The sequence below is a fragment of the Canariomyces notabilis genome, assembly GCF_033297395.1.
Source record: "Canariomyces notabilis strain CBS 508.74 unplaced genomic scaffold N656scaffold_12, whole genome shotgun sequence".
Classification (NCBI taxonomy): domain Eukaryota; kingdom Fungi; phylum Ascomycota; class Sordariomycetes; order Sordariales; family Chaetomiaceae; genus Canariomyces; species Canariomyces notabilis.
This window is the reverse complement of record NW_027041834.1, coordinates 404,591-429,849: the sequence shown is the minus strand read 5'-3', so window position 1 is coordinate 429,849 and position 25,259 is coordinate 404,591. Positions and strand designations below refer to the sequence as shown.

The 25,259-nt window shown below is 55.4% G+C and overlaps 9 protein-coding genes across 9 annotated transcripts; 5 read left to right on the top strand and 4 right to left on the bottom strand.

Annotated features, from left to right (window-relative positions):
* Positions 1-298: 298 nt before the first annotated feature.
* On the top strand, positions 299-868 carry N656DRAFT_798533 (uncharacterized protein; the record flags this gene model as incomplete). Its single annotated transcript, XM_064817770.1, has 1 exon — positions 299-868. One exon carries the CDS (start codon positions 299-301, stop codon positions 866-868), a length of 570 nt encoding a protein of 189 aa, XP_064669757.1.
* Positions 869-1,253: 385 nt separating this feature from the next.
* N656DRAFT_683502 (uncharacterized protein) lies at positions 1,254-1,832 on the bottom strand (the record flags this gene model as incomplete). Its single annotated transcript, XM_064810592.1, has 1 exon — positions 1,254-1,832. A coding segment is annotated over one exon (579 nt), but the record flags the coding sequence as incomplete, so codon positions are not given.
* Positions 1,833-2,279: 447 nt separating this feature from the next.
* Positions 2,280-3,379, top strand: N656DRAFT_845493 (CSE2-domain-containing protein). Its single transcript, XM_064819203.1, has 3 exons — positions 2,280-2,391; positions 2,475-2,586; positions 2,649-3,379. The coding sequence occupies exons 1-3, from the start codon at positions 2,350-2,352 to the stop codon at positions 2,909-2,911; spliced, it is 417 nt and encodes a 138-aa protein (XP_064669755.1). The 5' UTR covers positions 2,280-2,349; the 3' UTR covers positions 2,912-3,379.
* N656DRAFT_709899 (pyrimidine 5-nucleotidase) lies at positions 3,200-4,116 on the bottom strand (the record flags this gene model as incomplete). The annotated part of the gene is made up of 4 exons (XM_064811627.1): positions 3,200-3,378; positions 3,442-3,903; positions 3,966-3,994; positions 4,055-4,116. The coding sequence occupies 4 exons, from the start codon at positions 4,114-4,116 to the stop codon at positions 3,200-3,202; spliced, it is 732 nt and encodes a 243-aa protein (XP_064669754.1).
* A 757-nt stretch (positions 4,117-4,873) lies between these two features.
* Positions 4,874-7,804, top strand: N656DRAFT_768835 (uncharacterized protein; the record flags this gene model as incomplete). Its single annotated transcript, XM_064813654.1, has 1 exon — positions 4,874-7,804. The coding sequence occupies one exon, from the start codon at positions 4,874-4,876 to the stop codon at positions 7,802-7,804; it is 2,931 nt and encodes a 976-aa protein (XP_064669753.1).
* A 3,542-nt stretch (positions 7,805-11,346) lies between these two features.
* N656DRAFT_789853 (KH RNA-binding domain-containing protein) lies at positions 11,347-14,624 on the top strand (the record flags this gene model as incomplete). The annotated part of the gene is made up of 7 exons (XM_064816819.1): positions 11,347-11,853; positions 11,917-12,186; positions 12,245-12,706; positions 12,765-13,317; positions 13,370-13,491; positions 13,550-13,747; positions 13,800-14,624. 7 exons carry the CDS (start codon positions 11,347-11,349, stop codon positions 14,622-14,624), a joined length of 2,937 nt encoding a protein of 978 aa, XP_064669752.1.
* Positions 14,625-15,978: 1,354 nt separating this feature from the next.
* Positions 15,979-19,499, bottom strand: N656DRAFT_779690 (uncharacterized protein). Its single transcript, XM_064815243.1, has 3 exons — positions 18,858-19,499; positions 16,826-18,804; positions 15,979-16,742 (listed from the first exon to the last, which is right to left on the bottom strand). Exons 1-3 carry the CDS (start codon positions 19,255-19,257, stop codon positions 16,308-16,310), a joined length of 2,814 nt encoding a protein of 937 aa, XP_064669751.1. The 5' UTR covers positions 19,258-19,499; the 3' UTR covers positions 15,979-16,307.
* Positions 19,500-19,752: 253 nt separating this feature from the next.
* Positions 19,753-21,195, top strand: N656DRAFT_779689 (N-terminal nucleophile aminohydrolase). Its single transcript, XM_064815242.1, has 4 exons — positions 19,753-19,927; positions 20,026-20,038; positions 20,136-20,661; positions 20,761-21,195. Exons 1-4 carry the CDS (start codon positions 19,903-19,905, stop codon positions 20,932-20,934), a joined length of 738 nt encoding a protein of 245 aa, XP_064669750.1. The 5' UTR covers positions 19,753-19,902; the 3' UTR covers positions 20,935-21,195.
* Positions 21,196-21,238: 43 nt separating this feature from the next.
* On the bottom strand, positions 21,239-24,515 carry N656DRAFT_798525 (uncharacterized protein; the record flags this gene model as incomplete). The annotated part of the gene is made up of 6 exons (XM_064817769.1): positions 21,239-21,637; positions 21,703-22,411; positions 22,480-22,542; positions 22,596-23,211; positions 23,265-24,275; positions 24,353-24,515. 6 exons carry the CDS (start codon positions 24,513-24,515, stop codon positions 21,239-21,241), a joined length of 2,961 nt encoding a protein of 986 aa, XP_064669749.1.
* Positions 24,516-25,259: the final 744 nt, after the last annotated feature.

Here is a 25,259-nt window from a genome sequence, read left to right as displayed (position 1 = left end):
GATCGGCCGCAGGAGAACGATAAAGACATCTGACATTATATATAATCACATAAACTCCAATATCCCCTCCGTTGTACGGTCGCTGAATATATTCATTTGAGGTGTCTCTGGAGTTCTGCCCGCGTGGCTGTGGCACAATCAGTGTCCTACCCCAGAGTCTCATCATTGTTGTGTGCAAGAAGAGGACACCTCCTCCTTCCCCATCCTACCATTGTCCAGCACCGCTCTCTCTCCCGCTCCTGCTCCTTTCTGCACACGTGCCTGGTGCATAATACATTTGAGCAATAGAAGACTCGGCATGGCGACCAAAGCAGCGGACGACATCGCCTCAGGGGTCAAGAAGTTATCCCTCCAAACAGCCAGGCTGGACACAGCAACAGCAGCGAGTAAAGCGACCCCTCAGCGTCAGAAGAAGAAGGACATAGAGGTTGCCGATAGCTGGGAGGACGAGGCTGAGGATGATAGTGGTTCGGCATCAGAAGCTGAGGCGACACCTGTGGTTAACAACCACGCCGGCACCTCGGCCCCGCCGCCTACACCCATGTCGCCAGGAGCTGCTAAGCGGCCATTCTCTCCCTCTGCCATCACAGGGCCCGGCTTCACAATCCCTTCGTTGGACGGGGCAGATGAAGGGCCGCATACAGGTACCGGACCGTCTGCAAGACGACCCGAAAAGACCGATGCCGTGGCGCGACGCATGATTGCCAGCGCGCTAGGCATGAAGGCGCCAAAGCAGACGGAAGAGCAGCGTGCATATGACCGCGCAATTCGCGAGAAGGAGCGCAAGCGGCGCGAGGAGGAGAAGGAACGCGAACGCCAGAAAGAAGAAGAGGCTGCGAGGGCAAGGCAGGCCATCTGGGAGGACTAAGGCCTGTCCACTTTAGCATTCCAACTTGCTTTATCAGGCGACTCTGTTGATGCCACTCGCTGCGGCTTATTCTTGGATAGATTAATGTGCTCAGCGTCAGGCCTCCAAGGGCATGCTTGCGGGCTGGTCTTGGTCTTTGCCGAATCGATCAGTTAGGGTCTTATGAGGACTGTAACACTGAAACATTCGGGTCCCAGCACCTGCATTGCTCGATCTCGCCTAGTGTGAGCCGTTGTATTGCCGTCAGCGCCAATACTCCCATCGCTTTCCAGCAACTTACCCGTTACTGAGCCTACCCTCCGCCATCACCACCCTACACAGAATGTCGATCTCAGACCATCCTTTCTGACTCTCACCTTTCAACCCCGGCTCCCTCCGCCAGCGGTAAACTACCACCATTCCAACTCAATGCTACCTCTCTCTCTCCAGTAGCAGTATACCTCTTTCCGACCAGGACACCCTCCAACCCCTCCCCCTGAGCCCTCTCATTCCAGAGCACCTGCTCCACCTTACCCGCGCGCGAGCAGGCCACGAAACCCATGGGCCACTTGCTCCGGGCGAGGGCGTCTCGGATGCCCTTGGTGGCGGCGCGCTCGGTCACCAGCAGGCCGAGCACCCCGGAGCTGCCGCGCCAGCCGGCCGGCGCGCCGACAAACGCGCCCTCCAGCTCCCGGACGAGATGCGGGCCGGGCCGCTGCACGGCCTTGCACTGCGCCAGGACCCTGAGCGGGCGGGGCAGCAGCCCCGGCAGCGACCACGTTCCGAGCAGATCGATGCCGTAGTCTGAGCTGCCCCCCACGCGCCTCAACGAGAAGCCGTACGAGGCTAGCGCGTTCAGCGCTGTGTACTCGAAGTGTGTGCCTATGTAGACTGTGGAGTTCGGAGAGAGGTTGGTGCGCGCCGCGTAGGAGAGGAAGGAGGAGAGGTCGGTGTGCTGTTGGGACGGGGAGGCGGGGTAGATCAGGGGGCTGGTTTGGTCGAGAGCTTGTTGCTCTTCTGAGCGCTGTTGCTGCTGTTCTTGGCCAACGGGATCCGAGGGACGGGTGGTGGTTGTTGAGAAGAGGCACCGAGCGGAGAGGATAGCTGGTGGGTTGGGGTAAAGAAGTCGGGGAAGAAGACCAGCGCGCATCCTGAGACTGCAGCGGGGCTAGGTCAATTCCAGAGACTACTAGAGGTGGACAGAAAAGTTACTGCGACGACATTTCTAGGTCCAAGGAATGTGACGCGATTGACACTTATTAACGCGGCACAAGCTCAAACTTATCAGAGCTATCAGAGCTGCCAAGCACTGTTCTGAGTTCTCTTTTCCTGGACCGGAGGTACCGTATTGTACATACATACAACAGTACAAGGGATCCTCAATACAATACCTTAGTAACAACCACAATTCCCGTCCCAGCACTCGACACACGACAACACCTTCTCATCTTTCCTGTTTTCCTTGAAACGCAAACAAGAGACAGCACTTCTTTACCCTAAAAATGGCCGACCGCTTAACGCAGCTGCAGGAGGCTATGGATGAGGTCCGACATTGCAATCCCACTGCCCCTCTTCCTGCTCAGCCCTCCAACAGGCCGCTAACCCGACATGCTTACCACTAAACCAGCTCTATACCATGTTCATAGCGGCTTTCTACTATACTGAGCGACACCATGACCTCAAGTCATTTGGGCCGGGGGATAAGATTCCTGACTTAAAAGCGGAACAGCCCAAAGAAGGTTGGGAAGGCCCCGCCCACGCCCACCTTCCACCGCGCGCTAACCCCCTATCCCCAACTCAGTTGAGACCCTCGACCCCGAAACCTTCAAAGCCGGCCAGCTCGAGATTGCACGCGATCTCATTACCAAGGAACAACAGATAGAGTACCTCATCTCAACACTTCCCGGGCTAGACAACAGTGAGCGCGACCAGCTTCAGATGATCCGGGATCTGGAAGAGGAGATTGCGGCAGCCGAGGCGCAAAGATTGGAGGCGGTCAAAGAAAGAGACGAGGTGCTCAAGAGGCTAGACGGGCTTGTTTTGAGCATCCGGAGGCCTACCTGATCTAGGTTAGGGGATGGTTAACTTGGGCGTTTGGAGTGCGGTGTTGAATTGCATCGGTAGGGCGGGCAGCATTACGGTCATACTTATATGAGGTTTTACAGCGCGGCGTTGGTTTGGCTTCCTGGAAACTTTGGTGGGCCTGGTTTAAGACGGTATCGATGGCCTGGTGTGTCATCATGCCTGTATTTCATCCGGCATCTATATGATCTGTGGCAGCTGTCGTGGCCGTCACTTCTAATCGTGTCTATGCGAATACATCTATGAGTGATAGGTGATTATATCTATCCTTCAGCTCGTCTCGGGGCTGTCGGTCTTGAAGAACTGGGGGAACGTCGTCCGCAAGTCGTTCAGGTGTCGAATCTGGTATTTGCAGGCTGGAGTCTTGGGGGGTTGGATGTCATCCTCAACAAGGTGGGCCACCGTCCAGCCGAGCTCCTGTGCTTTTTTGCAGTTTTGGTATGAGTCATCTCCAAGCAGGTTAGCGCTACTGTTGTACATGTGCGGACGCGATCATCTCACTGGTAACTTACCAACAAAGAAGCAGTCTTCATACTTCTCCACCCCGGCCTGCCGCATCGCCTTGTGGTACATGTCCGTTTGTGGTTTGCAGACCAGCGGAATAGAGCTGTAGTCGCAATATGTGACGCCCTCAAAGAATTCTTCCACCTCAAGCAGTCGGACGACCCGCTTGGCATGATTCAAGTATGCATTTGTCAGAAGCCATAGCTTGACCTTGCTCCTGTCAATGTCGGCCAGAAGCTTCTTGAGCTCGGGCCGAGGCTTGATGATGCCGTCGAGCGGAAGCGCGTCGTCGACCTTGGCGTTGTAATCCAGGGGGTCAATCTGGTGGTGCCTTACCAGACCCTCGATGGCCAGACCGTAGTTCTGGTAGTACTCCTTGTGTAGCCGTACGGCGTCCTCCCATGGGAGAGAGAGGTGTGTGACAAAGTACCTGTCGATGAGTTCGGCCATGAGATCCTGCACCTTTGCGCCTTTTCGAGTCTCAGTCAATAAGCTGGACCATCATGATTCTGAGAGAGAACAGACGGCATACTTCTTGGGTAAAGACAATTGTCAATGTCGCTGAGCCCGGTTAGAGTGGATTCGTACAAAACAAAGCTGGCTCGGCTGTGGCGCACTTACAAGAAGAATACTTGTCTTTGAGGCGACGTCGCCCCATTGACGGTGGTCTTTTCTGTATCCATCTTGGGGATAATGATAGCTGAGGTATCACTACCTTATACTGTGGTAATGGTAGGTATGTAGCACCTCTCTTTGTCGTGACCGAGAACCGGAGCTTGTCTTGGATTGGGATAGGGAGGGGGTCTATACTCTATAGCGTATAGTAACGTTACTGTATGTACGAATACCTAATCAGCCATTCTCCGCTTCTACACCTTCTTTGAACGAGAAAAAGAATCCGCCTTGTCAATAAAATACGAGTTCTCAATCTCGAGAATCAAAGACACACGACAACACCTTTATCGTTCTTGTTGCATAGTCCCTTCTGTTTGTTTCGACAAGTTGACTCAGACCGGGAGGAACAAGGTCAGGGGAGTCCGCTCATTGGTGGTCAATCCAATTCAACGTCACGAGACGACTAGCGATCCATTGACCACATGTGCCCCGTGCGTCAGTCTTCACCGTGCACGGATGTTAACCACGCACCGTGCCAACTCGCAGAGCAGCATGAGCAGAAAGGTGAGGTCCGTGCCCGAGAACGTCGTAGCCAAGAAGCGACAAGGGTGGATTGGCTTCAGTGGTTGGGAAATTTCCGTTGCTTGCATCGCCTGGGAACAACGACCGCTTTTTTTCCACGCTCAGAGTGTCTTGCATTCACATTCGGATGCTAAACTACATCGCCTCATCCTTCCGACCGCGCGCTGTGTTCGATGGGCAGCTGACTTGCTGAGACGTCAACTTGGAGACGCGACAGCTTTCGCGCCTAAGCGAGCAGACACCATGGCGCAGGCCTCTGTAGTCGGGGTGACGGCGGCGACGGCGACGGGGCTGGCATCTGGATTGGCATCTGGTCCAGCAGCGGGGCCGGCAGTGAACGGTGGCTCCTTGCTAGCATCGCTCACATCAGATGAAGTTCGTGAGCTGCGTGAGTACCAAAAGCTCCTGCGGTTTCGCGACGAGGTTGTCACTGGCTCGCACCCGCGCATCAAGCCCACCCACCTGCTTGGAAAACCTACCCAGAATCTTAAACAAGCTCCAACGCCCGCTGCTGCCAATTCCACCGCACCAGCGACCTCGCAGCCCAAAGCCCCAAAGGGCCCCGTAAACAGCGACGGCGCAGTAATTGATAACTTCCAGGCTCAGCAGGCCAACCAGCGGGTCAACGTGACTTCCGTTGTTCCCGGCCTAGGGATGCTCTCGAGCCCTTCTGGCGGGATGAAACCGCCCGGGGCTGCGAAACCATCGATCGATCCCGTGCTTCTGGAAAAGTCTGACGACTTAATCAAGGCCGAGATCCAGCTAAAGCGGCAGCGACTGGAGCGTGATCTGAGAGAGCAAATTGAGCAGCGCCGCACCGCCAGCAAGCCGTTAGATCAACTGGCTGAACTTGACGTTGCCGACATTTACGCAAAGGCTTTGTCTTTGGTTCATGCCACGCCTGTTCAGACTACTGACGACACAGCTGCTAATGCCTCAGCTTCAAGCGACTCTTTTGACGATAACACCTTCTATTCGAGTCGTCACGACACGCCGGATTCTAACATGGCATCGCGCCTCCCTAATGAATCGGAAGACGAGGAGATGCGGGAAGGATCGCCTTATGAGCCTGAGTTGGATTCTGAGCCAGTTGTCCAGGTTGACCAGGTCCAGCCTGCCGCTCCTCCTACACAACCAGTATCTCTCAGCGCTCCTTCAGAGCAACAGCCACAGCTACAGTCAAGTGTCTCTGCGTCGACACAAACGGCACCAGTTCAAGAGGTGATGGTTCCTGGTTTGTCCATCGGAGTTGGCGGATCTGCGAGAACACATGCCCAGCCTCCTGTTCCGATGGCTTCTGGCGCGCTGGAGAGCAACGCTGCGCAAGATCTTGCAAGGGTAAACGAGCGATTGCCTAACCAGGCTCCGGCTCGAGAGCCATCCCCTCTTGTCCGTGCCCATGACCTCTCCCCTCTCGCTCCCCAGCCAACCCATGCTCTCCCACCTGCTATCGCACGACAACCACACTTAACTACACCTGGTTCTGGCGAGCCCCGGGCAACATCAGCCCAGGTCGCCGCGTTGAGAAATCAGCCTTCCAACGGGTCGAGCCCGGATAGCTCTTCGGCACAGGGAAACAGACCGGCAGAGAAGAAAAAGAACAAAAAGAAGAAGAGAAAGGCTGACCGGCTCGCCGCTGAAACTGCGGCTGCATCGCCCTATATTAAACCTGAACCCCGTTCTCCTTCTCCTCTTACTTCTCAATTTGCTCGCCCAAACAAGCGTCAGAGACGCTCAGAACAACAACCTCTGGAAGTCGCCGACGACGAACCTAGGTATGATCAGCGAGCTCCTGCAGAGGGAACCTACCAGGAACGCTACCAGCCCGTGGTTGTTAGGCAGGAACGAGTTGTGGGTTACGAGAGAGGAGACGAATATCACCTTCGCCGAGGCGAAGATCCTGCACTGGTGGCGCCGCCGAGGTACGAGACAGTTTATTACGACGATTATCGAGCGCCCCCGGAACCGACCGGCACACAGTATATTCCGGAAGTGCGGGCAGTACGTGCTGCACCCGGACATGCCGAGGGCCCGTACGATGACGGAGTCACTTACTACCGAGACGTTCGCGCGGCGTCGAGAATGAGCGTGCGTCCGGCGTTGGTATACCCCGACCGGTCTCAATCACCGGTCATGTACGAACGTCCCGCTGGAGCAATGCCTCCTCCGAAGCGACGTGTCGTTGTAGACGCCTTTGGTCGCGAGTACTTGGAGCCTGTCCGTGCGACAACCGTAGTCAGAGAAGAAGCCATATCCGACCTCAGAGGCCCAGTTTCTGTTCCCGAGCACAGGTACGAGCGCATTCTCCCTCCTCGGGCCGTCTCCCGCCGACCAGACTATCGTGACGATGATGGGCTTCTTTACCGTCCGGCGTCGCCAGCGTACGTCGCGCCACGCCGAGTAGTCACTCAGCCAGAGTATGCTTTTCCCGACCATCGCGGCGGCTACCGGGAGCCTGCCAACTCCATGCTACCGCCTCCACCTGCAAGCGAATACCACCCTTCTCGGCCCATCCCTACCGAACGAGAGCCATTGCCGCCGCGGGAGTACCTCACCCGAGCGACCAGTGTCCGTCCTGCGCCACCGCCTGCACCGGCGATGATGGAACCCCCATCAACCCGCTACGAGAGCAGCGCGTCGGGCTATGAGCGCCCTGTCCCACCCCGGGATTACTACGCTGCCAGCGGAGGCGCAGGCCCTAGCATCATCCGCGCTGTAAGCGCCCGGCCCGCCGAAGGCGGCCTTCGTTACGAGCAGCTACCTACCGCGTACGAGCAGCCGGTGCTGCGGGACTATGCGCCACCGCCGCTTCCACCAGTTGCCCTTCAGCCTCTGAGATCGGCCAGCGTGCGACCTGCTGCTGAGACGGCGGTGAGATACGATTATGACTATGCAGCTGGACCTGGAGCTGGAGGCAGGGGCCCGTATCTTCGCCATGACGAGGGAAGGCGAGGAGAGCAGCAGCAGGCGCAGGCTGGTGGGGGTGGCAGAGGGTATACCGTTCCGCCGCCCGGCGAACCGCAAGTCCTTCGCAGGGAGTACCATCCCTCCTCGCAGCAGGGCCAGGGCCAGCCGCCCACAGAGAGGTATTATGCGCGAGGAAGGGAGGATGAGGAGGTAGTGTACCTCGATCGGGCGACTGACGTTGGGGGGAGATATCGGGAGATGCGTTAAATGCTCCCTTAGGTGCTGTTGCCCCGAGTGGAATTGGAAGTTTGTGATGTGTGGATCTGACCTCGGGAGATTTGACCTCTACCTGTTGTCTTGCATTTCATTTGTTTTCGTCAGCGGTGTATGGTGTACTCAAGGATGGACATGGCTCGGCAGCGTAAAATGGGGCTTGAGGGTCCTTGGTTTGCTCTGAGAGGATTCATCACAGTTACCTGAGTGGATGGGTAAACTATTAGGTGGCTCAGGCAGGACGGATAGGCTGTCTAGACCAGCGAAGGATCGCTAGGATTGTATTGATACCTATGTAGATAATACCGAGACCGATCATGGTCCTGTACTGTATCGAAGGTATGTAGTGGCATTTACCTTCCTTTGTATCTGTGGGTTTGTCTGGAGGGATTTGTGCGGCTTTGGCTGCTATGATGGAACGGTAGGGCACATACCTCAAGCACTTTGAGCTTCGATATTGCCATGGGCTTTTGTTGCTCAGTCTGGCGGTTCATTTGTGGAACGGATTGTTGTCAATCATTCTTTGGTTGACTAGCAATGTAAGTTTCACTAGTCTTTTCTGAAGAACAAAGAGAGTGCTTTCGAGGTGGCGGTTAGCTGGCACGGAGACAAAACATGTTATTGGGAGCCGTACGAGACTTGGCTACTATATTGAGAGCTTGGGTAGAATATCAGTCCGTGTGTGCTATAACGTTGCCCGACTTGGAGATATAGCAGCTCGTGCCTGGGACAAGTTTGACTCTCTGCATACTGAGGGGCATTGACTCGCTTGGGAGATTTCTGGCAGGTTTTAACTGATAGGTAGAAATTCAATATTACAAACTGCCTTACCGAACCAGTCGTGGGCATTTATGTGACTTTGGCCAACGGTATAACCGTAGGGACATATGAAATGAGAGTGTCTTGGACTCGTGGTGTTGCGTGAGGTATGTGGCCCACTCTGCAGTGGCACTCTAGTCGTAAACTGCACAAATATTGTGCCAAGTGGTTACATGTAACTCATCAGCAGCCATTCCCGAGTCCCCGACTGCTCAACACAAGTGTGTCTAGGTGTGATTCGTGTCCATGTATTGCCGAGTTCGAGGGACGGGAGCAATACGGCATGCTAGGTTGCTGTTTCTGTATATCCAGGGGAGACATACGTATTGGATGATAGTCAGTCCTCTATTAAGTTGGAATGGTCTCAAGCTCAACGCTTCGTTTGCTGTGCACATAGCTACGCCAAAAAGCCCTGAATTGATGGGAATGGTTACTCAGCTCAACCAAGCCGTCGTCAGCAGGAGGAAAGGCACGGAGGTACAGTACCTGTTCTGTATTGTATTGTTACAACTGTAATTGTGAATCTTACTCTCCGGCGAACAGCTCCAGCCAGGTCGTACCCGCACTGTCCAGGCCCCCCACAGCCACAGCCAATCCCCCACACCCCGGCCGCTTGGCCCTTGTCCCGTCCTTTGGCTGGCTCCGGAAAGAATTGAGCGACAGCTCTTCCGGCGGTCTGGAATCTTGAACACACAACACCCACCAACTGTAGCACTAGACATACTCCAATTTATGACTTTATGGGAGAAAACAGTTCAGCCATTGAAGGCAGAGGTTCAGTTGGATCTTGTGCCGTAGCAAGGGGCCTACTGTCCATCACGTCACAGCTTTAAGTGGCTCCACTTACCAGCTCACATCATGGCTCGGTGTTCAGCTGTGATGACTGCGTCCAAGCTCTTCGAGAGGTAGCTTCCTGAACTCGTGACAGCTTGCTAGTACCGCAAATACTCAACCGATTTGGAAATACGACGCTACTCCATCCAAGTCCGACTTGCCTTACTATTGGCTCATCGTGCTTATGCTGCATGTCGCTTATCTACAATGCACCCCTGGTTTGTTCGGTAGCGCCTGACTTGAAGGCAAGGGTCAACGCAAAAACTCGAATTTCAACACCAAAACAGCCACTTTTTCCCTGCAAGTAGGACTGGAATGAAACAGCCCTTTAGAGTTTTACTAGATTCTCTATCTTCTTGCGTTGATTTAGCTTTTTTCAGTGTTGAGAGAGATCTTTTTGAATTTGGGTCTAGGGCCCCTGTTGGGAGTTCTGCGCTAACGAACAAACCAGCATTGAATTGTACACAGGAAGCTAGGACCCAGGACCCTAACCCTAATCATACAAACTTTTCCATCTCGTTCCCAATTCATTTACACCCTTCGAACTCAATTTGACTGCGTTGTTGAAGCTGTATCCGCCTGTCAAATGCGTTAAGTTGGCCTGGGCCGTTTTGGGCGAGATTGAGGTTGTGTGCAAGCAAATTTGCCTGACTGAACATGGCCCGTACCGACTGCTTGAGTACAGTACGTAAGCGACGTGCAGGTTATAATGTGGCCAATAGTAAGGCAAGCCCGGGCTTAGATGGAGTAGCGTCGTATTTCCAAATCGGTTGAGTATTTGCGGTATCGCGCCTGATTCGAGACCGGTCGTCCCGGTTTGGCCCGGTGCTGCAACCTAGAGGTTTGAAAGGTAATTACTGTATGCACTGTACCGGTATGTATATGCCACTGCACAGCAATACCACCTGAGGACATGCTTGTTGAGAACTGAAGTGGTCCTCTACAGATACTGACCGTCGTATCACTCCACGTCCTTCCCTACCGCACAACAAACAGGCGACACCGGGAGATGCGAATTATGTAGGGCGTTCCTGGCACGGGAACCGAATCCGGGTTGTCCGGAATTGGGTTGTGTGTCCAAACACGACAGCCAGCCACAGCTTGTCCAGATCGCACTGTAGCGAGTCCTTACCAAGCCGGCGTCACAGATGCCTCGAACGCTGGCTCAAAGAAAGCCTTTGAAGGAATGCTTCACAACTACCTTGGTCAGGTAGGTGCTAGTAACCAAGGTGAAGACAGATATTATCTGTTTCGAATGGAGCAGTGCTTCAAGGTTGGCCTGGTCGCTGTTTGGCAAACTCCTAAACCTTTCTTTTCATGGACGGTTTTGGACCGGAACACTGCTAACGTTAGCTAAGTTAGTGCACTGCCCTACAGCGACTACCTTGCACTAGCACCACCGGCCCGGGCCAAGCAAAAGCACGGGCCAGCAGCCAGCTTGCCCAGTGCCCACTCGACTCGCACGCTAACGGTCCACCTTCGTCCACTGCCTCCACGGTCCATTAGCTTCCATAATCCATTGCACCAATCCCTCAAGTCATCATCTTTCTCCTCCACACTCTTCCCCCTTCCCCCCTCCCAAGATCTGTAGATCGTAGGAAGGAAAAGAGCACACGACAGTTTCCTCCTCTTCGTTTTTCTTCCCTCTCCTCTTTGAGATACCCATTTTTCTCTTGTCTTCTGTGCTGGGCGCCCTGGCTTCCGTGGTCCGGTCCTGACGTCCTTCTCCTTCAGTCCCTCCTTCAGCCCCAATTGCCTCGTCCGTCAACGTCTCCTCATCCGCAGCTGCCCGTCCTCCCTCTCGTCACCCACCGCCCGCCTCGTGTCCCCGACTTACCTTCACCCGATAAACAACGATCCACGCGGACAACGGCCATTTCACCATGAATAAGCTAACAAACATACGGCACTGGCCTGAGCGGATGAGCCCGGCTAACTTTAGCATGTCCCGAGCGAATGTGGGCATGCAAGCGGCAATCAACCCTCGTCGGGACGTCACAGCCCAGGGTGCTCCTCCGATACCCGCGCCCCAGGTCCCTGACGGCCCAATCCACTACTCCTTCAACATTCCCTTTGCCTCCGACCTTGCCGGCCCCAACACCGAGGAGATTCTGCACGCTACTACCGATGCCGTACTCCGGTGGACGCACCCGGAGGAAGCCCCAGACGATGTCCCGGTCCATGAGCTGCCTGTGCACGCGAACAACCTCGCTCAGCTGCGCCAGCTCTGCAGAGACATCACGTCGAATCCCCTGCCCATTGAAGCCCACGTCATCTCGACAACACCAAAGCATGTCCGTGGTCAGGTCACCACGGTGATTCTGTCCGGTATGCCCGATGTGGTCTACCAGACCCGCGATACCATCCTGAACCAGACACCGCTGTCATTGGTAGGTTTCCCTCCGGTTGCCCGCTTCCCGTTACGACCTTGTGCTAAAACGCCTCGTGAACAGCGTTGCACAACCGTTGTCGTGGACGGCCATCTGGTTGCCAATCTTTCCGAGGGTGTCCTGAAGAAGTCGGTGACAGACTTCTTGGACCACACGTCCGTCTATTGCGGAGTTGACATCTTCCTACTGGGCCCCAAGCTTACCCCGCTTGTCGGCGGTCTCAATGGCGACGTGGAGTTGCGGAGAGACCAGCGTTGGAGGGTCGCCATATATGGTGATATCCTGTCCTCTGAACATGCAAAGACACGTGTGCTCATCCACATTGACCAACTCGTATGCCCGTCTCCTGCATGTTATGGCTCAAGATTGCGCATGCTGACGTTTGATGTAGCTTGGGAGGGTTGTCGATGCAGTGAAGTTCGATACGTCTTTGCAGCAGGTACTATGCGGCCGCAACCGCAAAAACATCAAGCTCATTGAATCCGTGACCAACACGGCAATCTACTTCCCACCGCCGTTTTCGCAGTGCTACCGCTACTGCCCGCCAAATGCCCAGCGCCGGGATGCAGCCGAGATCCTCATCACGGGCGAGACCCCTCAGGCCATTGAACAGGCCAAGATCCGGATCCACGATATCCTCACGCGTATTAGGATCTTCGCCAAGGATGTTACGATATCCCCTGCTAAGGTTGACAGCATCCTGCTTAGTCGAATGGACAAGGTGCGGAAGATCATCGAGTCCAACGGCACCTTCATCATGTTCCCGCCGCTCGGCTCCAGGCAGGGTCCGGTCCGCGTTCAGGCTCTGGAAAACTTGCACGTGGAACGCTCTATTCGGGAGCTCATGGCCTTGGTAAGCTGGGATTAACATACAACATTTGTACGACAATCAATACTGATTCCACATCTAGGTCGGCCAGTTCTATACGGCATCATGGATTTTCATGCAGCCTGATACGCGCCAACCGAGTAACCATGATATCAGGACGATGCTCGGCGATATCTGCGCCAACTCGGACGCCGATGTCATCTTCGACAGACAGTCCTTCCATATCACGGGCTCTGACGAGTCAGTAAAGGCTGCCTTGATGGTCATTTCACAGATCAAATTCGCCGTGCACCCCCCGTACCAGATACGGGTAAGGATCGAACTTGCCAACGAGCACAAGGAGTTTGTGAGTGGGAAGAAGAATGGCAAGATCAACAAGATTATGGGCCAGAGCAGCGTCCAGATCATGTTCGACACCTTTGGAGAATACAATTTCAACATTGAGGTCATCGGTCAGACGTACGACTCCCTGAAGCAGGGTTTGACCCTGGTCGAACAGGAAATGCCGGCGTCTATCTCATTCCATGTCCCTGACCAATACCACAAACGCATCATCGGCATCGGGGGGCAGCATATCCAGCGCATCATGAAGAAGCATTCCGTCTTCGTCAAGTTTTCCAATGCCATGGATCGCGGTATGTGCCGGAGTTTCTCTCGTGATGTTCCCAATATGCTAATATGGAGAAGGCGGTATAGGTCGAGAGGACGATGACAGCCGAGTGGACAACGTCATATGTCGCACCCCGGCTCGAAATGCCCAGAATCTCGAGCTTGTGAAGAGCGAGATTCTGGAAATGGTGGATAGGGTGGTGAGCCTCACCGTCCTACGGTGCGAAGAGCGGCGAAGCTGACTTTGCATGCCTATAGGATTCCGAGTTCACCTCTCAGGTTGTCAGTGTCGACCGGCTTTATCATCGCCAGCTCCTTACTCGCCTCTCCGAGATTGAAGAGTTAGAGAGGACTTGGAATTGCAAGATTGTCTTCCCGAGCACTGAGCAAGCGAGCGATGAAGTGACCGTAACTGGACCTCAGTGGCTGGTGCCCAAGTTTATAGACGAGTTTCTGGTAAGATCCAAAGAGACGCGGCCTTGCGCCCTGGCTAACGATATGACACCAGGGCATGGTTCCCGACAAGCATGAGGTAGTCATGGAGCGCTCATCCCCGCTGATCAAGTTCCTCGAGTCGCCCGACTTCGCTCAAAGCATTGTGCCAAAATTGAAGACGCAGTACGAAGTTGAAGTTACGGTGCACGAGAACCCCGATGAGCGTACCGAAAACGATACGCCTACGGTCACTCTGTTGTGGACGTTCACGCGCAACAACGCCGGCGGCCTTCGCGACGCTATGGATTTCCTCCAAACCCAGCTTGCCACTGCTGGAGTCGAGCCGGAGATTATCAAGGGCTCCATTCCTCGTCCGAAGTCGGACACGTTCGAGGACTCGCTCTTGTATTTCAATTCGAAGCTCCTTCAGCATGTACCTGCTCCGTTGACCACCGACTCTCCAACCAAGCCTTCTTTCGGCGATGAGGTTGCCCGCGAGCGGAGCAACATTTTGGCTTGCCTGCGCAAGCCAGGCAGCATGTCATCGATCTCCTCGTTCCTGGACCGCAGGAAGAACAGTTCGCAGTCTGCTGCCAACTTCTTCAAGGGCTCCAGTAACGTGTCCAAATCGTCACTCATCTCCATCGAGTCCACCCGCAGCTTCAATGCAGACCGAAACCCATGGAATGACAGCGGCATCAACCTCCCCGACGATGACAACAATCCCTGGTCCACGGGCCACACTTATGGCAATGGTGTCGACAAGCTGGCTGTCCCGCAGCCCGGCGATGCCACGCCTCGCCATCATGCTCGCCAGTCTGCCGACAGCGGGCGCCCTTCCACATCTCATTCAACCAATTCAGGATACCCCGGCCCTCTCCCAGGGCCATTTCGTTGAAATTCTCATCGCTTGGCAGTGCAACATTTTAGAAACGGATCGGTTGTTTTTCATCCGTTGCGAGGAAAAGAAATACCCTACGGCTGGATATACCCCTGGCGTAAAATACCCGGTAGTTGCTCTTCTGTTTTGGTCGGCTGCTTGTCTTTACCTTGCTTTTGACTGGATCTCCCCGCTATCAAACATTGTCATGGAGATGTTTCTCCTTTAAAGATGAGGCCCCGCGATGCCAACGAACAGGGCCATTCTTCGTCTTTACGTCATGAAACCGCTATCTGTTCCCTCAGTCTGCCATGACCTGGACGAAGAGGAATGAGACAAATGAAGAACAATTCTCGGCATCTCGGATTTGCTTGTCCTGCTTTCTTTTCCTTATCTCCCCTCCTTCCGGGCCGTGATATACGAGGCCCTGTGCCGTTTTCTCTTTCCTTTCGTCGTGTCCTCTTCGGTGGAGAGGGAAGAAAAGCCTCCTTAGATCTATACCCGAGCAGGAAGTGGACATGGAGGATGTGTTGGCCTTGGGTTGAGTTGAATGCAGTTGATTACGCGGTTTGTGTTGCCGCAAGTCAGGACAAGAGAGACATCAAGACTAGATGGGACCGGGATCGATTAGCCTGAGTATGAATGGGGTACCAATCACACTAGGGAACCGGTCACCTAATTCACCCATCCAACAACTCATCAATGCGATCGAGGTCCTTCAATCCATCTTCCTTGGCTCTTGCGTTCCTGCTTAGCTTGCGTCCTGCTTTTGTTCGTCTTCGTTTTCGACTTCTTTTGATTTTCTACCGTCCTCTCTCATTCTCTCGTGGGCTTTGCCCGATAACCCACTCGCTTCCGGTATTTTATATAGCCTGGCCAGTGGTGTGGTCGTGGCTGTGGCTATTGTTGGTTGGGGCTCTAACTCACAAACTCGACGGCGCGCACTATGGACAACGACCTGTCTCTGCTGAAGGAAAATTGGGAAGAGCGGGCTGACTGGGACGAGGGAAATGATTGGCAGAGACGGGTCGATTGCTCGGGGACAGAGAGAACGTGGTATGATGGTCGATGGTTGATGGTGGTGATGGTGTTGATTCGAATGGCTGGCGTTTCGCCAACTGGGGGGGATAGGGAGCAGGCGGGTAGTGGTCTAGTATGTTTGGTCAAAGAAGAAAAGGGGTTGAGGCGGGGTGGATGAGGGTCGGGTGGTCAGGTAGTTATGATCTTGATCATCAGTTTACTTGATGTGTCTGGTTGGGATCTGTATGTCGGCCATGTCCAGGCTATGGACGGGAAACGAAATGATACCCCTGGGTTGTTTAGGGATGAGAGGTGCTGCTACCACGGAGTGCGTACGATGTGAGTGTGCTAACTCGGTGCAGCTTTTTATTTGATTCTTCGGTAAATGTGATTCAAGACTCGGAATGCATTTTTCTTGTTCGAGGGGTGTGTTTCCACACCACTGGATGGGTGGGTATTTGATGTTATGATATATCATGGCCGCATCAGTATTGATAACAGCCATATCGAGAGCTCATATAACGAGTATTGACTCTCCAAGCAGGATGTCCCATCCCATTCCTTCGTACAACCATGGTAAGGCAGGTAGACCACTGTGGCAACACACTTGCTTCCGTTCCATAAGCCTACAACTCAAACATCATACCGGTACAATTGTAAGACAAATTGCTGCGTCTCGTTTCAAACAACCCCATCCTCGTCGTGCCTCAAACCGGCATATTCGGTCCCCTGGTTAGCCGTACTCAACCGCGCGCAGAGACTCAGGAGCACAACCGTCTCGGTAGCGGCGTAATGGTTCAAGGCGTCTAGCAAGATTTGCAGGTGGCGGCTGAAGTTTGTCTCCCACTTGCGTATGACGTCAAAGAGCTCTGCGATGCGGGCAGCTTCCGTCTTATCGTCCGACGGATTCACCGAGGACGAATTTGGATCCTGGGCGTGGGAATGCGGGTTAGTTTTCTGGGAGCGGATCGACTGGAAGTGCTTCCACTGCTCGTCCGTCATGTTGGGCGGTTTCGTGGTGCCCGATAAGTCCGGGTCGGCCTTCTCGAGTTCGCGGGAGAGCCAATTTGTGTAGGTAGCGAAGATGGTGCAGGTCTGCATTAGCTTGGAGTGGATCTGCCAGAGATTGGGCTTGGTTAGTAATCAATGGTATTGAGAAGGGGGGGATTAGCCACGAAGAGATGGGGGTGTGACTGTACCCTCAACAGCTTGCTGTTTGTCAACATGCACTCCTTCAGACAAGTGTCGAGAAAGTCCACATGGTCCTGCATCAGCTCATCGACGGTGCCAGTAACACCTGCGCCAGTAGTGGGAGCATTACTACCCTCCTGGTCATTGTCTTGCAGGCGCGCCATCAGCTTCTGCCAGTTTGGCTCGATGACCTCAGCGGTGCAAAAGTAGAGCAGCTGCTGAACGAACACCAGCATACGGGCGCGCAGGGTCCAGACACGGCGCTTCCAGATCTCAAGACTTCGCGACGCTGATGACTTGTGCGACCACACGAAGCCACGGGTGTGCGTCTGCCAGCAGGTTGACAGCTGTGACTCTAGATAGCGGAGTGACAGTAGATAGCGAAAGAGTGCTTGGTAGCGCCAGATCGTCTTGCGGCTGATGACAAGAGAGACGGGGAATGGGACGGCATAGTCGAGTTGGAGCGAGGTGAAACCGCTGGCATTCTTGTCAATCTCGGGGGCCTGGTTATTGGTGAGCGGCTGGAGTGTCTCCCCCTGCTCTATCCCAGTGATGTTGACGACGCGCTGGAGCGACTTGGTCAGGGTAATCTCGTTCATTTCCACCTTCACGTCTTCCTTAAATGGGTCCAACGACACTATGCTGCCGGGCTGGCGCAGCACCAGATCCAGAAGCGACTGGAGCTTGCTGGCGTTGACGGACTTGACGGGCTTCCGCAATTCGGAAGCGCCGAGTTCTAGAAAATACGAGAAATAGTCGGACGGGTCCAAAAAGAAGTAGTGCTTCAGCGACCGTAGCCTTGCCGGGAGTGCGTGGGCCGTCAAAAGCAGTTGCATCAGCGACTCGTTCGCATGGGCATAAGCATTGTTGACATTATCCAGGAAGCGGTTGTCGTCAAAGGATATCGGCACGTCCTTAACCTGCAGACTCACGTCGACACCTCCGCACTCCCTGACAACGTTCAAGTACTTGCCAGCGAGCAAGACTTTGTCCTTGACGCCCTCGAGCTGGGGCGGGACATCATTATCCCTAATCGTGTATCGCCGCTCCCAGTACTCGTCGGTGTAGTCCTGCTCCAACCGCTCCCGACGGATGCTCCGTTGCTCCTTGATTAGGAACTCGTCGTGTGGGTCGTTGATGCCCCCGTGATGTAGCCATTCGTTCAGCATTGCCATGTACGGGATGCTTGCGTCCCGTAGCAACGATGTCAACAAGGCGCGAGCTGCAGGATCGCCCGACATTGACTCGAGCCTCTTGGTGATCAGCCCAAGCACCGCACCGCCCTTGCAGATTTTCTTTCCCGCCACGCTCCCCGGCGCCAGGCCGCCCCCCTCCCTCAGCCGCTCCAAAAGCTGCTCCAAATCCTCTTCGGCGCTGTCGCTCGATTCTTCCGTCTCGTCGTCCAGCAGATCGTTCCTTTTCAGTAGCTCGTGCGCAAGGGTGTACAGCTGGTACATCATGTGGCTGGTCGGTAAGATATGGACGTTGAGCACATGAAGGGTAAAGGAGTCGTCGTTGAGGAACTGCGTCTCTAGCTGGGCAACCATGACGAGGTATTCCTGCAGGAGCTTTCGTATTGACGCGCACAGGGCGTGATTCACCAGGCCAAACTCTTCGCGGCTCTGCACGTCGACGAAAGTTTCGAGAGCTGTGTAGTGGGTGGCCATGCGCAGCATCGACTCGGTGAGGTCCCGGAGGCTGGGATCCAGACCCGGCAGGATACGCCAGTCGGGGCCCGACAAGCGCTCCCGTTCCTCGAAGGGATTGTACCCCTTTGCGAAGCGAATGTATTGGCCTTCATAGCCCATAAAAACGAATAATAGGTCCTCAATGATCAGAGCCTCCTGGGCGTCGAGGGGCAGTTCATGCAATGGTTTCGGCCGCAGCGTCTGGGGCGCAGACGAAGCGAGCGGGGGGATGGATATGCGCGAGGCCAGAGGGGCTGTCGTATGTGGCAGCAATGATGCCTCGGGCTCCCATGGTAGGTCTATGAAGGGGTCATCAGATAATCTGCTGGAAAGAGGGGCATGGGGAGCGTACCTTGAGGAAGAGGGGTCTCTTGGCGCGACTCCCTCGGCCTCGTTTTGGAAGGGCGCGGCTTGTCGGCGGTGGGGGCGCTGCGGCGATCGGGGCTCCTTGTTCGGGCGATGAGAGTTTCTCGTGTGGTTACCTGCACCTTCTCAGTGCGGCGCTCTTCGACAGTAGACCTGGTTGTTGAGCGTGCGCCGGGATTACTCGAAATGGACCGCTTGTGTCCCGGCGACTCGGGATAGTGGCTGGCCTTGGACTCGGATGGTCTTGCGGAGTTGGTCCTGAAGCTGGACGAGTTGCCAGACATGCGGTGTTGCGACGAAGCAGAGCCCGCAGAGGCGCGTTCGGCCGCTGCGAGGCCGCTGCTTCTCTTCTCGGCATATGAAGAGGGTCTGGTGCCAGACGACATTGTTGTCGCGTCTACATTGGCGATCTGGAGTCGTATAATATTCGTGCGCGGGACGGGACGATGTGTGTACACGTATTTTGTGTCTTGATGGCCGTCATACTTTTCCCTCTCACGGATTTTTGTAATCGACCTCGACGCAGGTTACGAATTCCTCGAAAGTTGTAGTTTCCGGTGTCGACAGGTCGGTTCTGACGACGGCAGGGACGAGGGTACTTGTAATTGATACCTAACGTTCCTTAGCCTGTGCAGGGCTGGAGGCTTGTTTGAGATCCCGAGGCAGGCACGGGAATCGCTGTAACTTACCGTACAGTACAGTAGAGCAACCCAGGTACAATACAGTACATTACAAGTACCTGACAGGATATGTAAGTCAGGCTGGCCAGCTCGTTGGCCGCCTGGCGGGCAGCCAATAGGTAACGTAATGACGGGAGGAGCTTCGTCGACATCTGCGTGCCTGGAGCTTCCTTCAGCTTGTCGAACGCAAGCGAGCCTCACCTCGAACCTTCCCCTCCACTGCTCCCAAGCGCCCGTCGAAGACAACAAAACCTGCCGTTTTATTGCAAACAGTTGCGACAGCATACCCAAGCATTTAAACCGGAGAGAGATACCCCGGGAAAGAAGCGTTGACCGCACAACACCGTCAAGATGTTTATGGCAAGATCAGAATATGGTAAAGCCGTCCAGAAGCTCTGCTGAATTGCACCCCTGTTAGCACTGAACGGAAGAAACAAGAGCACCTAAGCTGACAACATGTTCTTTCACTTCTAGACCGGGGCATTAAGTAAGATCTACTTCTCCTTGCCGGCACGATCATTGCTCGCGACGCCTTGGAATCGTCAAACACCCCAAAAGCTAACCGCATCCCTCCCCACCACCAGCACCTTCTCCCCGGAAGGCCGCCTCTTTCAAGTCGAGTACTCGCTCGAGGCCATCAAGCTAGGCAGCACAGCGATTGGCGTGGCCACATCCGAGGGCGTGATCCTGGGCGTCGAGAAGCGGGTGACGTCGACGCTGCTCGAGACGTCGTCGGTCGAGAAGATAGTCGAGATCGACCGGCACATTGGGTGCGCCATGTCGGGCCTGCAGGCCGACGCGCGGTCCATGGTGGAGCACGCGCGCGTCGAGTGCCAGTCGCACGCCTTCAACTACAACGAGCCGCTGCGCGTCGAGAGCTGCACGCAGGCCATCTGCGACCTGGCCCTGCGCTTCGGCGAGTCGGCCGACGGCGAGGAGAGCATCATGTCGCGCCCCTTTGGCGTCGCCTTGTTGATCGCCGGCTACGACGAGGACGGCCCGTCCCTCTACCACGCCGAGCCCTCGGGCACCTTCTACCGCTACGATGCCAAGGCAATTGGCAGCGGCAGCGAGGGCGCCCAGGCCGAGCTGCAGAATGAGTATCACAAGGTTAGCGAGAGGAGCGGAACACCCCGGCCACGGCTCCCCCTTCCTTGTCATATCTTGATTTTGTCGTCTATGATTGCTAACAAACCCCCCTCCTGCCAGTCCCTCTCCATCGCAGACGCCGAGACGCTCGTGCTCAAGACGCTGAAACAGGTCATGGAGGAGAAGTTGGATTCCAAGAACGTTCAGTTGGCCAGTGTCACAAAAGAGCGCGGGTTCAGAATATACACAGACGAGGAGATGGCTGCTGTGGTTGAGCGGCTGCCAACCAACTAGAGTGGCTATTGACGAAAAGGGGCAAGGGGGCGTTGAAGTGAAGAAATGACAAATACATCCTCACCATGCTGACCCAACGTGATGGATTGTTAGCGTGAATGGGCTTGCCCGGGACTCAAAAGTGAATCATAGGGTACTGTATGCGTAGGCATCCGTCCCTCACCGCTGACTTTTGTTCTTCCAGGCTCTACCCGGCACAGCCCAAGGCAGATTCAACAATCACACCCAGGAGGTTGTCAAAATAGAATACATCAGGAGAGCAGCTATATTGCAGCAAGTCCTGGTATCGCCGCGGACCTATCGTCTAGCCTTGGTATTCCTTCAGGGTATCTGCGTTTCTGCCCTGACTTCGCCGGTTGTCCTCTCCATCAATATCCAACACCTCCAAATCCTTCTCGATACTCAGGATCCCCAGGACATAGTGTACCTGCTCCGACTTGGCCAGCACCAGCCGGCCTTCGCCGCCATCAAGCTCCTCCCGGATGCGCCGGTCGATCCGCCGGGGGCGGTTCCAGACCGAATCCGGGAACAAGGGGCCCAAGTCAGGCGGGCTGTGGTACGGCGGTCCGCGTCCAATCTCGGCGGCCTTGTTCCACCCGGACTCGCACCCTTCGGCAATCTGCCGCGCCGACTGCCACCCCGTAAGGCGGGCAACGTCGCGCAGCCAGCGAACGGCCCAGTGCCGCTGTTGGAGGTCTTGGAACTGAGTGAGGGAGAAAAAGGTTAGCAATCTAATCCAAGAGAGCAGAGCCCAAGCGGCATTCTTACCTGCACACCCGCCACGAACAGGGGAAAGCAGCTCTCAATAAAGGCCCCGCCCACCAGGGTGCTGATGGACGTGACGTGGGTCGTGTCCTCGTGCAAGCCGGCCGCAATCCTGGCGATTTCGTTGGCCCACCGCCCCGTCTGCTTGGCCGCCATGCCCGCCGCGATGACGGCGAAGGGCGGCATCGACGGGTGCGCCCGGTGCAGGATGATCAGGCCCATGTAGTAGTTCATCCACACGCCCGCGATGCTGTAGGTGCGGTACATGAGGGCGGGTCCGAAGGGCGTGGCGACGGGCGGCGCAAAGTCCGGGCCCATGGGCTCAAAGTCCGGCCCGAGACCCGCGCGGAACAGCTCAAACGCCTGCCGGATCGCCTCCCACTCGCGCATGGCCTCGGCGGTGGAGACATCGAAGTCGGATTCCTCGGCCGAGTCGCTTGGTGGGGTAGTCTCGCGCGGAGGAGTGAACCCTCTCGGGATGGTGACGCGGCCCGAGGTGGGCATGAGGCCCACTGGTGGTGACTGGCCGCGCCCTAGCCCCGGTCCTTGTCCCGGCCCGTGTCCCGGCGGCGGCGGACCATGTCCGGGTCCTTGGCCAGGACCTTGGCCTGGTGCTGGCGGTCTTCTTGCCCTTCGTTTACGGGCCAAATCCCGAGACGCAAAGTTGGCCAGACGGCCCAGCATCAGCATCAGGTAGTCATAGGTGCCAAAGCTTCCAGCGGAACGAGAAATAGGTAAGTGTACATGCGAACGAAAGGGTGTGTTGTGCGGGCCACTTACATTGCATCCATCTTGCCGAACGGACCTCGAGGTGCACACTGTGTCCAGGACTCGTATTCCATGCTGGCGCTGGTTAGCAAAGATGCCACGCAAGACCCGCATCGCGACCTACTTACAACAGCCTGGTTCCGCCGAGGAAGCTCTGGTAGACGTCCATCTTACAATACCACCAATAAAGGTCCCGCAGCTGTTCAAACCGCTCAATATCACGCTCTGAGAGCCGCGGTGGCCGGTGTGCGTCATCGACAACATAGCCTGAACCGGTGTCGTAGTTGACCCTCTGACCGGTAAGCTGGTAAATCAGTTCGGTGTCAACATCTCCCGGGTCCGAATACAAATCCCCGTGTGTCGCGAAGCACATCTCGCTGCAATGATGAGCCCTGAGCTTCTCCTCTCTCTTCCTTCGTTTCACGGCGAGTACTTCTCTCATCGTTCGACCGAGGTCCAGCTCTCTCAGAATGGCGCGGGCTCCCCACATATGCTTGCACCATTTGTCATGGTCCGAGTTCCAAACCTCGTAGAAGCCGAGCAAGAGGGTGGCTGCCAGTGTTGCTGGTTGGGTGCGCCTGTTGGGACTCTGGTAGTTCTTGGCAATTCTCCTCAAACTGAGGTGGTAATGCTTCATGGCCGCGGTGGGCGGGACCCCTTGCAGCTTTGACATCTGCAAGGCGCCTAGCGCAAGCATCGCTTGCATCAGCGCAGGATGGTTGAAGGCCATAATCGGGAAGGTATCTGGGAAACAGGTCAGTAAGAGCTGGTAGAGACCCCTGACTGGGGTTACTAACAAGTCCATATGTGTTGGCGTTCCTTTGGGACGGGCAAGCCTTCAAACATGGGTGTGGGATCGAACGGATGCCTCTCGTACAGAGACATACTCTGGCCCGTCACATTAACAAAATACCAAAACACGGCAGCCGTTTGCGAGTCGTTTAGAGGGGAGCTGGCAGAGGATGGGGTGTAGGTGTCGAGGGTGTTTTCGTCGGCGAAGAGGCCGGCAAACGACCTAATGCGCACTCCGTACAAATCTTGCTGTGGTTCCAGCCGTCTTGCGACCTGTATACCGAGGTCATTCGACTCGAGATGAATCATGTGAGGGTCGGGCATTGCGTCGTCGTCTGACTCTCCCATGGAGGCTTCATCGTCCGACAGCCAGTACTCCTCTTCGGCCGATATTGTTCTGTGTAGCTGCCCATTACCACTATCAAGGGAGGCCAGGGGCTGCCCAGGCTCTTGGCCGGGGGCGTGGAACTGGTGCTCAGCAAGGACCGGAGAAACATGCTCCAAGTTCGGCTGGGGCTGGAAGCCCTGAACATCGGTTGGAGATGCAAAGAAAGCTCCATGAGCAGATGGCTCTCCGGAAAGATGAGGACGCCCATGGTCGACGAACAAGGCAGGGTCGCCAACTAAGGGGGGAGGGCTAGGCAACTGATGCGACGCATTGAAGAACTGGACCCCCTGCGGAACTTGAGGGTTCTCAGGTACCTGATATCCTTGGGCAAAGGAATAGGACGCAGCATCAGCGAAACTGCCTGGTGGTGGCTTCGGAGCGATTGGGGTCAGTTGTCCTTGTGACGAGGCCGCCTTGGTCTGGGCTGCGGATAGCTGGGCGTTCAGGAGTGCTTCTTGGGCTTGTCGGTGATAGACAGGGTGGCCGTAGAGGCCCTGGCCAGGGAACGAGCCTAGGGGCTCCTTGAAAGTGAGCCTTTTACTGTAACCCTCGCAATCTCTCTTGGATTTGATGCAGTTGTTGCAGGTTGGCTTCCCCTCGTCACACTTGATGCGGCGTCTTCGGCAGGCTAGCGGGTGGCTTGTCAGTGGACGAAAGTAAGGGGAGAGCAAGCCACGAGGTCGACGCCAGAGACACAAGACCTACTCAGGCAGCCCGTCTTGGTCCTCCTCCTCACCGTCTTCTTGGGCGGTGGCTGCGGAGGCAGGCTCGAATTCTCCTTGCTATTATCATCCTGCAATGGCGCAGATGGCGATACCGGCGATGCCGAAGGAGGGTTGGGGTTTTCGGTCGTCTCGGTGGAGTTCATGGTCCCAAAGGCACGAGCTGCAATTGCTAGTGTTTTGATCTCTATGATCCCGGTTGAGAGATTGGAGGTCCTTTATGTTGTTCCACCAAGGCAAAGCGGCATAGCAAGTCCAACACGCTTACACACGACCATCAGAACGATGAGAAAGGGGTAGTATCGTCAGCGATGTTTGGAGGGAATGCTCCGAGTCGTCGGTCCAGCAAAGAGAGGGTGGTTCAACGATGGGCGGCAGATAAAGGAAATCCTCTGCTGCTGTGATTTTTGAAGAGGAATGGTGTGGTTGAATGTATTTATGATGGACCTCAGCGGGTGCGACTGAGGCAAGTTGGTGTAACCAAGTTCAAGTCAAGGTTCTGGGCTCCGGGAGGCCAGATGCACATCCGGCCGAGCTCTAGGTGTTGTGGTCTGCGGAGGGGATGGATTATGGATAGTTATAGGACGAGCAGCAGCGCTAGCTGATAGAAGCAGGCAAGGCAGCCTAGGTATGTGCCATTGGTAGTCAAGACAGCTTGGACTTGAACTCGCAAAAGCAACTGACTCGCTCGGGGGAAAAATAGGGGTAAGAAGAGTTAAATGCCAAGTTGTGACCGACCGCCTCTTCAAGAGCCTTCTCTACCTACATCCCCATCCCCCGCCGGGCACGATCTGATTGCCCAAAGCTGCAGTGAGGGGAACCTTGCGTAGGTAGAGGGGCACGCCAATCGCTACAAGGGTGTCCGGAATCTAGGTGGTGGCGCTTGAGCA

Coding starts and splice junctions, on each gene's coding strand:
- N656DRAFT_845493 (XM_064819203.1), top strand. CDS start 2,350: ATGGCCGACCGCTTAACGCAGCTGCAGGAGGCTATGGATGAG. Junction 2,392..2,474: donor TGCAGGAGGCTATGGATGAG/GTCCGACATTGC, acceptor CCACTAAACCAG/CTCTATACCATGTTCATAGC. Junction 2,587..2,648: donor AGCGGAACAGCCCAAAGAAG/GTTGGGAAGGCC, acceptor TCCCCAACTCAG/TTGAGACCCTCGACCCCGAA.
- N656DRAFT_779690 (XM_064815243.1), bottom strand. CDS start 19,257: ATGTCGTCTGGCACCAGACCCTCTTCATATGCCGAGAAGAGAAGCAGC. Junction 18,805..18,857: donor AGAGACCCCTCTTCCTCAAG/GTACGCTCCCCA, acceptor ACCCCTTCATAG/ACCTACCATGGGAGCCCGAG. Junction 16,743..16,825: donor CAAACAGCAAGCTGTTGAGG/GTACAGTCACAC, acceptor AATCTCTGGCAG/ATCCACTCCAAGCTAATGCA.
- N656DRAFT_779689 (XM_064815242.1), top strand. CDS start 19,903: ATGTTTATGGCAAGATCAGAATATG. Junction 20,662..20,760: donor TGCAGAATGAGTATCACAAG/GTTAGCGAGAGG, acceptor CCCTCCTGCCAG/TCCCTCTCCATCGCAGACGC.